Genomic DNA, 14,032 nt, shown 5'->3' with positions numbered 1-14,032 from the left:
ACAGGCTGGCGGGAGGTACACCAGGTTCCTGGGGGCTGCTACCTGACCACTCTTCCAAGCAAGGGATTCGAGGACTGTCTAGGGCCTGACCCCGAGCTTAGCCAATGAAAGAAAAGCCCAGGAGTCACTTGAGAAAGTGGAAACTGCTGTTTTCCTCTTATTCTGACTCCTCCCTGCCCCCCACCTTCTTAGAAACGATTCTGTTGGATGGCAGGACAGCCACAGACTAGGGGTGAATGCTAGCCCTCCACAGAGGACCATGCCAGACACAGGAGGAGCCAGAAGTAGGCTGGGTATGGGAGGACGAGAGCCAGGAACAGAGCACAGTCCAGGCCCAAAGGGCAGCAGATTGGCCACTTGGCAGCCCTGTCCTGGGGTAGCAGAGTCTACTCCGGCAAGGGTCATAGGAAACCAAGATGTGGCTATTTCAGCAGAAAGCTGGGGCTTCCAGAGCCTACAGGCTGGGAAGGCAATTACTAATTAATCAAGCTCACATGTTAAGGGAGGGAATTAACCTAATCAACATTTTTCCAAAATATGTTCTTCAAAATGTTAGAAACATGAGATGTTAGCTGCTCCATGGGAAAGAAGAGAGAACCAAATGTTTTGGAAAAGCACATAGCACATAGTAGGCATGCACATTAGCAAGAGATCATCACAGGACTTTTCAGGGCCTTCACAGGGCAAGCCAGCAGGCAGCATTTCAGCTCTGTCAGGGCTAAAGGGGCAGAACATGGGGACCACGAGATCGTGGAGGGTCCCATGGGATTATAGTTATCTCTTGGAACCACTGGGCTAGTCTCATTCTCTAAGCACCTTTCCAGCTCTAAACCTGTTTGGGAAGTCATGGAACAGAGGCCCCAAGAACAGAGGAAGCTTTAGACGCGGAGGAAAGAGCTTTGACAAGACAAGAGAGAGGCTGAAATCACTGAGGCAGGAAATAGGGCTCGAGATGGGAGGGGGAGGTGGTGTGGACCAGGGAGGGATCTGGTCCAGAGGGTTCTTCCGGGCCACCCTGGGGAGAGTGGTGCATGAGGGAAGAAGGGGGCTCTGGAGCCCGCCTTCACACACCCCTCCCAGCCCAGCACACTGTGCCAGGTGGGTGCCCCGGTGACACTTCTCAGTCAGAGGTGATGATGCTTCCTGGGGTGGGGTGACAGGGTTTCAGGCTCTGTCAGGCCTAAGTGATCGTGGAGGGCGCAAGGAACAAAAGGAAAGGCCAGCTCCAGGGCCCCGGCTGCAAGATGAGACTTATGACTGACCTGTTAAGACCCCTAGTCTACAGCATGGATTGAGGGGCCTGCTCAAGCAAGAGGCCCAGGGAAGTCTCCCTGGGAAGGTAGGGTTATGACCCTTCAATCTTCCTCCAGCAGCAGTGGAATCTGCTTTTTGGGCTGGGGTGTTGTTGTCACTGGGGAGTGGGAGCCATGCCCAGACGGACCTCCTGCAGTGTGCCCAATAGGTCAGATGTTCGGGGCCTCCCCTCCTTTCCAGAAGCCACAGCCCCCACAGCACAGCCCAGTCCCCCAGCCATGAGGACTTAATATCCGTTGGTATGTGGCTTGGGATGAAGGCAGGAACCATGCCAAGTGTCACTGTGACAAATGTCAAGTGTTATTATGAAAAAGGAGCAGAGCTGCCTACGTGCCCAGCTGCCCTTTGCCAATGTTTTTTTTTCTCTTTTGGTTCAAGATCCTCCTGAAGTCCCAAGAAGGTCAGTCTTACAAGCCCACAGGCCAGGATGTTCCTCATTTAATGAGCAATCTCGGCTTCATAGACAAAGCCCTCTAACTCCTTCCTTCCCCTGATACCCATCTTCCTCCTTTCTAGAAAGCACCACCCAGTCTCTTTCTTTAAGTCCTTTTCCAGCTCTAAAACCTGTTTGGGAAATCATGAAACAGAGGTCACTCAGGGTGACCTTCTTTCTCATGCAATGGATGGGAGGGCTCTTCATTTTCAGCTCATGCGCTGGCATCAGTCCATTTAGTACAATACACAGATACACAGTAATGATATAATTACATGATGCAAATATTAACTTCATCCCTTTCCTTATAAATTTGGCTTTTCTCACCAGAGCTCAGGGGCAGTCATGACAATAAAAATAACAATAGTAATTACAAGAAATATTCTCTGAGAACAGAGAAACCACAAAGCCCATCTCAACATACAAATACAAAAATAGAACTCGCACATACAGGGCGTTTCCAGGAGTTAGTAGCATACAGTACCATGGGTAGGGTGCGGTTGGCAGAAGCTGTCCACTTTTTCCAAGTGCAGGTGTTCGTTGCTGAGGACCTTGTGCTCCTCCTCCCTTCATTTTCTAGAGTAACTTCCCAGAGGACCCTGCCTGGAGCCTGCCAAGCCAGAGTCTAGCCTAAAGGCCCAGAGGGCTGTTTGTTTCTTTCTGGCCTCCCTAGGGTAGAGGGCAGAGCTGGCTGCAGCTCTGACACCCTTTCTTGGAGCTCCGCACTCTCTCCTCCCCTCTTTAATCCCCTCTGTCTCCCCTCCCTTCTGCTCTTCAGCCCCTATCCTTTCCTCCTCTCCTCCTCTGCTTTGACCAGCTGACCTCCCAGCAGACAGCACTGCAGGCTGGAAGGCTTCTCAGGGCGTTGATAGGTTAATCTCTGCTTCTGGTTCATTTACTACATGGTCAAAGGGGAGAAAGGAGCAGGTATTTCAGGTCCCAGTTCTCTGGAGGTGCCAGGGGCAGGCAGTCTGGGTTTGAGTTTCAGTGGGGCAGGGAACCCTGTCTTGCTTTTTATCTTTTTTTCCCCTCCTTTCTTTGTCTTGGTTGTTTTAATGGAGGGAATCTCAAACCCGGTGGTCTTATCTCTTTCCAGTCAGTTTTGTGCATCATGAACGTGTTCATGTGCAGGCTGGGAACAACTTTTCATTTAGTCCTCCTCCTCCGCTCTGTGCTCCCCAGCCTGAGAAACTGCTGATGGCAAAAACACCTCCGATACATGCCCCGGCAGAATGCGTCCTTGCGGTCCGATCTTTCCCCCCAAGAATCAGCAGGACTTACACTTCGTTTTTTTCTCTACCTTGTTTCCCCCTTAAAAGAAAAACAGTCTTCCTAAATCCATTTAGCATAAAACAGAGATTCCAGAGATGGAAACACGGGGTCTTACAGGTGGCTTCTGAGCTAACTGATGCCATCCTGAGTCCTTGTGGACACCTGTTCCTGCTTGGGTCCCACAGTCTATCCTAAGGGTCTCCTGCCCTCTGTCCATCTCCATATCCTCTCAACCTTCTGCATCCCTGGCCCTGATTCTGAGGACTGCAGGGCTCACAGAGCCTCCACATTCCCAGCCTCCAGGGCTGCGGCATGCTTGCATCACCCTGGGAAAGACAGCCCACTCTTCCCGCCTGCACCCTTCCCCAGCTCCCCCGCCCTATTTCTAGTCCACAGACACAAGGGACAACAATCCCCCAAAACCCACCCCTCCCCGCTCGTGGGAATGGAGAGCCTGACAGTGGGGAGGGGCTCCTCTCAGGAGGAGCAGGTATCCCAGCAACCCTGGCCTGGGGAAAGGAAGTCAGGCTGTGAGATGCCCCCACCTGGTTTACAAAGTGAAGCCTGAGCCCTGACCAACCCAGATCCCTGGGGACTCTAGCAGTCCATGCCTCTAGATTATCTATGCCTCTCTCTGATTCTCAGATGGAGAAGAGGCGGTGGGCAGTGGCAGAGAGCCACCAAGATATCAGGGCACGACAGGAGGGGAGGTGCATTGTTGCTCCACCTTCCTAACACCTCCATGTTCCCTCCCCAAGTCGGTCAGGTAGGCTCTTCTTGCGGGGTGCTAGCTTAGAGGCCATTTCCTCCCTCCTCTGGCTCCCTGAGAGCCCGCTACCGGGACACCCCCTAGACCCACCCACACACCCACTCGGAGGGTCACTCAGAATGGCCATTGTTCTGTAGGCTGGGAAAGAACCACCCAACCCTCTTGCCTCTGGGCACACCCGGAAATGTGCTCCGGAAGCCAGGCCATCTCTGAGAACAAATGGCAGATCCCTCGGGGCTGCCAGCGGCCAGAGGGTGCTGGCTCCAGCTGGGTCTGAGAGCACAGAGAGGGGCAGGGAACAGGCCTCAAGCAGCCGGCCCCTCCATCAGACCCCAGTCTTTTCTGTAGGTGGCCCAGTAGCAGTGTGGGGGCAGAGACACCCGTCTCTAAGAGGCAAACAGACGTCCTGACCCCCTCTGCCCTAGCCAGTGGGTGGGAGATGCTGGGGGCTGCTAGTGGGTTCCCCCAGCCCATTCTGACCACCCCTCCTCTGCCTGCTTCTACGTGGCCTCCACCTCCCGGGGTGTCCGATTGTGCTCAGCATGCACCCGGCTCTTCATCTTCTTGCCTAGCTCCAGCCCTGCCCAGCTCTTGCCCTTGGCCTGCTTGCCCCGGCTCCGGCTCCGGAAGGAGCCTGAGCATTCCATGGTGCCCCCGCACCACACGCGCTCACAGTACTCATCTACCCGGGGCAGGTTGGCAAAGCCGATGAGCTGCAGGATGTCCTTGTACCAGGCCTTGGGTCGGGTGGAAGCCAGGCCTCCCCGGGCTGGGGGCTCCTCTGGCTTTGGCGCCGGAGGGAACACGTTGTCCAGCTGTGAGGCCACAATCACCACCAGAGCCAGGCGGACCACAGTCTGGGAGAAGCCATGCTCCAGAGTGGTGCAGGTATATGTGCCCGCATCGAAACGGCTGAGCCTGCGGAACAGCAGCCCTCGCTCCGTGTGCAAGACTCGCTCGTCCATCTTCACCTGCCAGGTGGGCGGGAGGGCGTGAGTGTGGTGCGAGGTGGGAGTGTACCATCAGCTTCTCTGCCCCAGCTTTTCTGCCATCCTTGGGGCCCAGTGCCTGGCCACTTCTTGCCCTGTTCTCCCCTTCCCAGGAGAGGACCAGCAGCTTGGCAATGTGGGCCTCTTCTAGACCACGAGCTAATTCAGGTGGGGCCTCACCTTCCCATAACCCAGGAAGAGGCCTTCTCAAGGATTTTACTGGCTAGTTTCTCTCTTAGTCAGAGGACACCAATCTTGGCCTCGGAGGGCCCTGGCACACATTCCCAAGGAACAGAGGGGCTAAGATGTTATCCCCTTAGCCCTTCTGGAGGTACCATCCCATCTACAGGCTTTTCTCAAGGGAGGGGCTGTGCCCTGGGCCCAGGACTAGGCTTCAGAACCTCCCTATACTGCACACATGCACATGCACGCGCGCGCGCGCACACACACACACACACACACAGACACACACACGCAGCCTTCCCATCCTGGTCTGAACTGTTCACTCCCCCGACGGTGCGAGCTAACAGCCCCAGCCCAGGGTGGGCTGAGCGCCCATCACAGCGTGGGAAGCGGGAGTGCCGTTCTGATCCCAGCTGGCCTCTGGCCTGGACCCTGTGTGGGCTTTAGTCTGCACATCTGTGTGTTGAGGGTGGATTGCTTGGGCCGTTAGCTAGTGTTGTGAAACACCATCTTGTTGCTCCCCTCCTCCCCTGGGGAATCTTCTCAGTGCCCAGCCCAACAGCTGGCCCAAGGCTGGCCTCCCCCAGTTCCCAGGCTGGAGGGAGAGCCCCTCCTGTAATCAATCCACTCCTGCCCCTCCCCTTCTCTGCCCCAGCCAGTGCCCATCCTCAGGCCCCAGACTTAAACCATCCCTGGGGTTGACAGACCTTTCCGGATGGGGGAGGAGAGGGCCTGAGCAGACAGCTGGACTCCAGGGAGGAAGTGTGGGGCCAGGCTTTGAAGGTGGAGGGCAAGGACCAGTGGTTAAGGACCCAGAAGGTTCTCTTCTGTTGTGTGTGTGTGTAGCATAGGGAGGTTCTGAAGCCTAGTCCTGGGCCCAGGGCACAGCCCCCTCCCCTGCCTGGGGCAGAAGAGAACCAAGAACCCCTGGAGAAGAGAAACCTTCAAAGATGAGCCATGTGTGTAAATATGGAAGACTTACTGGCCAGCCCAGACCCTCTTCCCTCTCTTCCACCACCCACCCGCCAGACTGGGGGAGTTCCAGCCACATCTGGCCTGGGCATTCCCAGAAGGCAGACATAGGGCACGTCCATCTAGGCACCTCAGGAGCCTAATACACACTTTTCTTAGGTTGATCTTGGCAGGTGCTCCCCAGAACCCCTTTCTAGGGCTCAGGTCTTGGGGTTCAGGATGGGAAGTGACCTCAGGACATGGAGGCTGGAGGCAGGGGTCTTCTCACTCACCTGGTCAGGCCCCTCATCCCCTGGCCTCTGCAAGAGCCAGCGGACAGCAGCCTGGGGAGACTTGGGCAGGCACTCCAGGAAGGTGCTGTTGTGCTCCGTGCCGTAGACCGTGGTAGCCGCCACAAGTCCCACTGCCTCCTCTGGAGAGAGGCAGAGGTTGGCTCAGGTTGGGAACTATGGGACCCAGATCCCAGTGCCACCACCTGACACCACAGCTCAGAAGCCCCACTAGTATGACAAGAACTTAGGTACCCATGGATCCCTAAGCCAGCCACTGTGTCCAAAGGCTCTGCTTCCATGCACTAGCAGGAGCTACACAGAGAGGGAAACAGGACTATCGTCATAAGAAGACCATTCTGAGAACACACTTTGCAGGGGTGGAGCCGAGCCACAGGGGTGAGTTCCAGCCCAGCCTGGGCCCTCCCACCTGCCACCACTCACCTTCCTGGCTCTGGCCCGGGCACTGCAGGACAGGGTTGCCATGCCGGATGTCCTGCCGGCGGAACCGGCGCTTGCCGAGGCTAGGGCGGTAGTGGGTACAGGAGGCACCGTCCCAGGCACAGTATGGGTCCCGGGCTAGGCAGCATTCTGCACAGGCAGTGCCGTAAGTCTCACACTGGTGCAGCCGCAGCTGGGCCACACCCAGCCGAGAGCCCACATACAGCATTTGCTGAGAAGGGACGGAAGTAGAGCCTGAGGTGAGCCCGGGGTTCGCCCACACGCAGCCAGGCTCTCAGCCCCTTGGCTTCCTGAGACCCCTGCCACTTGCAGGAAGTCTTCCAGAACCTCTTGGATTCATTCAAAAAATAAAAAGTGTTTATCACCCACCTGCTGCATACCAGATTCTGTGCCAGGACACAGAAGGGATGGAGGAGAACCAAGACCTGGGATGTTTTCTCTAAGGGACTTCTCCAGGCCCTCCCAGCTGCTGACCTTTGCCCTCTATCCCAGGGGCCTTTATCCTGACTTGTCCCTGACTTTAGAGGTGCACCTTGCTTTAAGCAATCCTTGCACAAAAGTTAGGATTTGCACAAAGATACACTGAAGCAGATAAACACGGGGAGATGGGTTTTGCCACTTGGCAAATATAGTAGGCCTCTAAAAAGTGGCCTTGTTGGACTTAACATCTGGATTTTGTTTTCAGGCACACTTTTGCCTCCCTTAGGAACTGGGCTTTGTGGCTATCCCCTTATCTGGACACGGCCCCACTTACTCGGTGCTTCCAATGCCCACTGGCCACTTGTTGCAGGGGCTAATCAGGCCTGCCTCAGCACAGCTTTCCCCAGACTACAGTGGAGCTTGAGGAGGCTGCGGAGCAGGGGCAGAGGAGGAGGCTGTGGAGCAGGGGCAGAAGAGGGGTCCAAGAGGAGGGTGGCAGCTGCTCTTACCCTTTTGACAGAGATCTCCATTTCAGTGATAGGTGTTGGCACCTGGGGAAGGAGAAGGGTCTCAGCGTGGGTGGGGTGGACCAGGACCTGTCACTGCCCCCCTGCTTTCGGTCTCCTCCAACCCTGGGGTGGGAACCACCTAGCTCCCAGGCTGGGTCTTGCACTCCTTGGCAGCTAAGGCTAGACAGTCTTTCCCAGACAATGGGTTACAAGAAAGCCCCCCTGGTCATGGCTGGCCTCCAAGCAGGAGGCTTGGCTGAAAGCACAGAGCTAGAGTGTCCCCTCTCTCCACTTGTTCCCCAGCAATGAGGCAGCTGTCCTAAATTACCCAGCTCAGGTCCAGGAGGTACAACAGGCCTCCAAACACAGACTATCCCCTTCCTGAGTCTCTAGAGGGGCCAACAGAACATCTAGGGGCCTTGGGGTCTCAACCATCTCCTCCCTGCAACGTGAGCCCAACAGGGTTTTGCAAAGGGTTGCTCCCCTTGACCATCCCTCCCAGCACCCCAGGCACTTTCAGCTCACAGGCTGTAGCTCTGGGCCTCCAGTCATTCATAAGTGGCTGCAAGGCCTCTGCCACAGCGGAGGTGGCGGGGGCATCTCTTTCTGCACCCTCTCCCCAGCATCCTGCCAGCTGCAAATTCAGTAAAGACAGGCTGGCTACCTACCGGGCTTGCTCCTGCATCCCTGCAGCTAGGCTCAGACCCAAAGATGGGGCTTGGAGGGACCCTTCCATCAGCCCCTTGCTTACCTTAAACACCTGGAGCTCCTCCAGAACCACTTCCTCGGGTTCAGCTGAGCCCCCTGCCTGGAGGGCCATGACTTTGAGCACGGAGCCTGAGTCTGGAGCCAGGGAAGAGGGGTCAGTGGGACAGGAGGGGACAGCCAGGGACCCCACACCCCTCTCCAGCCTGGCCACTCTTGCTCAGCTGTCCTACCAGTCCCCAGGAAGATGACATCGTAGGTCCCATCCTCTGCCTCCACGCGGTCCACCACGATCTGGTGTAGCTGCTGGGCCAGGTGGGTCTTGACAAGGACAGGGCGGCCATGCCGAGGCCGCACAGGCCAGAACATGAGGGGGTGGGCTCGGGCAAACTGCAGCACCTCATCTGGGTAGTCCTTGGTGCTGCCAAAAGGCCGCCCTGGCTGCGCAGTCATCTTGCTGGGGCACTGTGGGCAGCAGGGAAGGGAGGGCCTGAGGTATCCTGAGACAGCACACACACCCCCACCACCAGTCTGTTTCCACCCCAACCAGGGCAACCTCTCTCACTGCAGGAGGGCTCTCCTCTCCCACCACACCCACCCCACCCCACCCCACCCCACCCAGGCCCTCTGGAGCCCAGGCTCAGCCAACGTCCGCTGCCATGGGGGTGCATGGGGACATGGGGCCACTCCAAGGAGCCCTTCCCCACATCTGCTCAGAACTCGATTCCCTGGCCTTGCCCCAGGAGATACTCACCACGCCAGGGCGGGGGAAGGGCACCTTGCCCACATAGGGCCCCCACTGGTGCTGAGGCCCATCTCGGTGGGCAAAGGGCCCGTTGAAGACCTCCCAGATGTCTGCCATGTGGTACACACAGACGGCGAAGCCCTGGAACACGGCACTGCCAGGGCACACGGGACAGTCAGGCCAGAGTGGCCATCAAGGACAAGAAGGGGACAGCCTGGTTCCATGGGCAGGACACAGGATAATAGTGCCTGTGCAAGCAGAGACTCCAAAAAGCAAAGACCCCAAGGCAAAGGCAAAGAGAGACTCAGAGAGTACAGTCATAGGTCACAAAGACGGGGCCCATCGCAAGGCCAGGGTGCTGGGTGCAGGGAAGCTGGGTGTGCCCACCTGACAGTGCTGAACAGCGCATACACCTCAAGGCTTTTCCCGGCCTTGGGCCATAGCAGGAACACGTCCTCTGGGGTAGAGAAGGGAGCATGAGTGTCATGGCCACCGCCAATGCCCTGACTCACCAGCTCTCAGCCCTCCCTAGTCCCGAGCCCTAGACCTGCTTGGCCAGGCCCTCACCTAGCTGGTCAAAGTGGGTCTCGGCACCACCAGGGCCGGGCACTGAGCAGACCAGCCTGGCCTTGAGGAAAGTGCTCCATTTGTTCACCAGCACCCGCTGGCCCCCAGCATCATTCTGCAGGATAAGGGGCCAGAGTCAGCCTTGGGCCCCACGAGGATGGGTCCCACCATCCGCTCTAATACCCTCGCCCACTCGGGGAGAGGTATGCATGTCAGCTTTGCATCCTTGCCTCAGTTCCCCTACTGCTGGCCAGGGGTTGGGGGAGAAAGGTCTGGGAATGGGAGGGTGCAGCGGGGACTTGAACCTCACCACCCCTTCCCAGCTCTCACCACGCAGACGCGGCCCACGCGGCTGACAGTGACATAGTTCAAGCCACCATCGGGCGAGGGGACAGTTTCCGAGAAGAAGAAGTACACCTTGTCATTGTCCTGGTCAGAGTTCTCAGGGATCCGGGCGGCCATCACAAACCGGGGGTCTGGAAGGGCGACAGGGTCATGCTGGGTGGAGGGGCCCCACAGGGCAGGATGGGAGCAGAACCCAGTGGGGAGAGGAATGGGGCAGGCGGCTCCCACTGGAGGCTGGTGTCCTAGCCGGGAAAGTAGCCTCTTCCCCCGTGCCAGTCCCAGGGGCAGGCCTCACCGTGCAAGAGGCTCTGGTCAGAGTCAGAACGCAGAGCTAGCCGAGGACCTCCGCTTCGGAAGATCATGGCCTCTCGCCCCAGGAAGTCAGCGGTGAGACCCGTGTACAGCTCCCCACCTGGGGTGGGGGTTGGGGAACAGAGTCAGGGGAGGAAGCCCAGGCTCAGCAGCCGGGTCTCTCCCTTCTCAGTGACATAGGCCAGCTGCCACCCTCCCTGTTCCCACCCTGGCCTGGGCATCACCCACCTACGAAGGTGCTGGCAAAGGGACGGCTGGGTTCGTGAGGGCACCGCCCCCGGCCGCTTTCCACACTGCCGGGCTCCAGGTGGAGCACATGCTAAGGGGAGGGAGAGAGGGAGGGAGGGGCGTCACCTGGGAGACACGCGCCAGCAGCCCACACCCAAGCAGGAGCCCTTGCGTGCAGCTAGAGAGTGGGGGCGGGCAGAAGGCGTCCTCATCCAGGGCCCCTCTAATGGGGTCAGCTCCCCGACACAAAGGCGCCTTTCAGGCCCCTGCCCTTCTGTCCCTACCCAGGCTCAATGGGAACGTTCAGGCAGCAGGGAGGAAATGTCACTGCCTCCCAGTCCCTTGTGGGGCCTGGCCCAGGCTCACCTCCCCACGGTGGCCCACTGTGATGAGGGCGCAGGTGGGCTGGAAGGCCCCAGTGCCACAGGCTAGCAGGTGGGTCCGGTTGTGAGGCTGCAGCACCCGCACGAAGTTGGCACACTCTGTCTGCGGGGAGAAGGAGTGGGTGGCTGAGGGGTGAGAGGGGGTGCTCGCCATCTCCTTGGGGCCCAAGGCTCAGCCCTGTCTGGCAGTCAGCTCTGGGGAAGGGGTGGGTGTGACATTCCCAGCAGACCTTCAAAAGCCCTCAGGATCTGCTCCAAATGCCCCTGGTAGAGGCACCTGGGGCGTGGCCACAGACTATCCTGAAGGTCAGGGCAGGGTGTCGGGTTGAGGGGCCATCCCTCCCGACAGCACTCACCAAAGGATCTCTTCCCTTTTGAACACACTCCTCCCTCTGTCCTGGCTGCGGCGGCCACAGGACCTGAAACACAGCCTGGCTGACCTCAGGTCCTCCCCTGATCTCACAGGCTCAGTTTCCCCATGTGGTCTCCCATCTGGAGGTGCCCAGCTCTCAAACAGACCCCCTGCCCTGCCAGTCCAGCTCACCTCCCGGGGATCTGGCCACGCCTGGTCCAGTCGCAGAGAGTAGAGGGCGTCCAGGCCACCCAGAAAGAGGCGGTCCCGGTACTCATCTAGGTACATGGCCTGGAGGTTCAGGGAGCCCCGGGGGCCCAGAAAGATGGCAGAGCGGTTGGCAGACAGGAGGTCTAGGAGGGAGTACAGGGAGGCAGATCAGGGCCACGGCTCAGCCTAGTTCCCCAGCCAAGGAGTGGAGGTGGAGGCTCCGGCTGAGCATCCACCCCCGACACACTCACATCTGGAAAATGTTTCCAGCCATGTGGTGCTGGAAGGTTTTTGGACCACGGCTCCTGGGGACAGGTGGGACGGGAGGCTCAGAGCCTCCCACCCGGCCCAGCCTACCCTGGGACCTACTTCCCACCCTTCCATTCCTTGGCCCTTCATCGTGCAGCTATCTTCCCACTGTCCCATCTGTGCCCTACCCAGTCCCCAGGGAGGATGGCCCCAACCAGCAGAAACTAGAGCAAAGTGCTGGAAGATCCTGGAGGAAGGGCGGGAGTCTTTGCAGGCCGCCTGACTCAGCTGGAGGGTGGGCCAGCAGGCGAAAGTGGGGACCCCTGGCAACCGCCTGGGTGCAGGAGAGGGCAGGTGTGGCCAGGAAGGGCTCCCCCCTTCAGTCCAGGTCTGTGGCCGAAGAGAATTTTCTCCCCATAGATGTTGGCCATCCCGGCCCCAGAGATGAGAGCCGGGAGCTGTCTGGGGACATTGGTCCCAGGAGTTGAGGATCCTGAGGTAGGTCCTCAGGCTTGGCTGGGGAGGGGGAAGTAATGGGGGCAGTAGAATGTGGTAGGAAGGGGGCACTGACCACCTTTGGGAAGGCCCAGAGTGTCCTATGCCTTCCCTACAGAAGCATCTCCACCCAACACCCATTCCACCCCCAAAACTCATCAACAGCCTCTTCCGGGAAGCCCTCCATGGATGACAGTACCTTGGGGAACTTTCCCTATTTGGGGCTTTTTCTAGTAGTCTGACCTCCCGCCAAAACCACAGGTCCCAGAATAAGACCACATTCCCCTCAGCCTCTCCAGGAGGGAGTGGTGTCTCCCCCACCAGACTGGGCTTCCCAGGGGAAGGTGGTCACCCCTCTGGTTTCCTTAGGAAGGATCTCCCAAGAGCCTGTCTCAGGGGCCTTCCCCGGGCCCGTCCGTGGAGGCCTGAGCCGGCTCACATGTCTAGGGTAGAACACAGGAACCCCCAGGCTGGGAGGGGCGAAGAGGGGAGGTGAAACTCCCCCTGGGCTGAGGCACTTCTTGGATGGAGGACCACATGAAGAAACCCACTCCGGGAAGTGGGCTGCAAGGGGTTCCTCCCCTTCTCTGTGGCCCCAGGACCAAGGGATAGAGTGCTGCCCACTCTCCCATTGGCCACCCTGGGCAAAAAGTGCCAGCTGAGCCCAGACAGACCCTTCAGCCCCATCCTTTCTGTCCCTCTCCCCTGCCTGGTCCCTTCCTCTGTCCCCTCCCCATCTTTATTGAGTTCTCTCGGGGTTTCCATCTGTCCCTTTCTCAGCAGTCCCCCTCAGGTCCCTCCCCACCACCCTGGTCCTGTCTCCCAGGACCTGCCTCCCTCCCACTCCCCTACAGCTGGCCAGGCACCCAAGAGCCCAAGGCACCCAAACAGGGCACATGCACACAAACAGAGCACATGCACACAAACAGGGCATGCAGGGGCTGGTACCTCGGTAGGAGAGCCGCAGGCGGGGCACACTGGGGCCAGGGCTGGGGCCGGAGCTACCCCCATGGAGCAGGAGGCCCCCTAGCAGCCAGCAGATGGCCCAGGCCGAGGGGGCCATGCTGGGGAACTGAGGGCACTGCTGCCGCCTGCCTGCAGAGCCGCCCTCTGGTCCTGCTGGCCGCCGGCTGTAGTTTGCTCTGCTGCCACCAGGCCACCACTTATAAGGCAGTGGCTCCACCCAGTCCTGGGCGGGAAGAGGGACGGGGGAGAGAAGGAGGCCGGGGCCTTGCCGTCCACCTGCCACTTCTCCTTCCACCTTGTTGGCCCAGTGCAGGCCTTTGTGTCACACTGGCCAGCTAGCTCTCCATTGGGAAGACCTTCCCAGCTGGGGCACGGGCCATGTGTACAGAGATGTCCACAAATACAGGTCCTCAGGCTCCAGCAAAGTGACAAGTGGGGAGAGAGCCTGGAAGGGAGGTCAGGGATCAGAGGTCGAGGTTGATGGGCTGGGTAGAGGCCGAGCTGGGCTCTGCCTTGTTCTCTGCCCCTCCACTGCCCACAGCAGAGACCTTCCAAACTGGCCCTGCCCCAATTCCAGGATGTTCCGGCCCCCTGAAGCCTCGGCCAGAGGGGGTACCATGTCCTAGGCTGGTGTTTGAGGTCTGGCAACACTTCATAGAGCAAGCAAGAGATGACTACCCAGCCTCTTCCACCCAGGCCTGTCCCCATCTGGCTTCCAGCCACCCCAGCCTCTCGCCACATCTACAGGCCCCATCTCAGCTCACCAGGCTTGCTTTGGGGTAGGGGACAAGGGCATTAGGGGACCCCATGCTGAGGGAACCTCCCCTTGCCCTGCCTCCCTCAGGCCTCCAGTACTTCCAGAGACTCAGGGTCCAGAGCTTCA

General features: G+C 58.8%; 1 protein-coding gene across 2 annotated transcripts; it reads right to left on the bottom strand.

The window, feature by feature from the left end:
* Window positions 1–1,734: 1,734 nt before the first annotated feature.
* On the bottom strand, window positions 1,735–13,323 carry SEMA3G (semaphorin 3G). 2 transcript variants are annotated; one of them, XM_003894319.4, is made up of 16 exons: window positions 13,132–13,323; window positions 11,422–11,582; window positions 11,234–11,296; window positions 10,861–10,980; window positions 10,495–10,585; window positions 10,250–10,366; window positions 9,940–10,085; window positions 9,610–9,724; window positions 9,430–9,499; window positions 9,052–9,196; window positions 8,531–8,762; window positions 8,344–8,435; window positions 7,593–7,634; window positions 6,646–6,874; window positions 6,205–6,344; window positions 1,735–4,759 (listed from the first exon to the last, which is right to left on the bottom strand). In XM_003894319.4, the coding sequence occupies exons 1-16, from the start codon at window positions 13,244–13,246 to the stop codon at window positions 4,289–4,291; spliced, it is 2,349 nt and encodes a 782-aa protein (XP_003894368.2). In that variant the 5' UTR covers window positions 13,247–13,323; the 3' UTR covers window positions 1,735–4,288. The 2 variants fall into 2 exon arrangements, with proteins under 2 accessions (XP_003894368.2, XP_009198865.2); XM_009200601.3 differs by lacking the exon at window positions 11,234–11,296.
* Window positions 13,324–14,032: the final 709 nt, after the last annotated feature.

The sequence above is a fragment of the Papio anubis genome, chromosome 2, assembly GCF_008728515.1.
Source record: "Papio anubis isolate 15944 chromosome 2, Panubis1.0, whole genome shotgun sequence".
NCBI lineage: Eukaryota > Metazoa > Chordata > Mammalia > Primates > Cercopithecidae > Papio > Papio anubis.
This window is presented reverse-complemented; position numbering and strand designations above follow the sequence as displayed.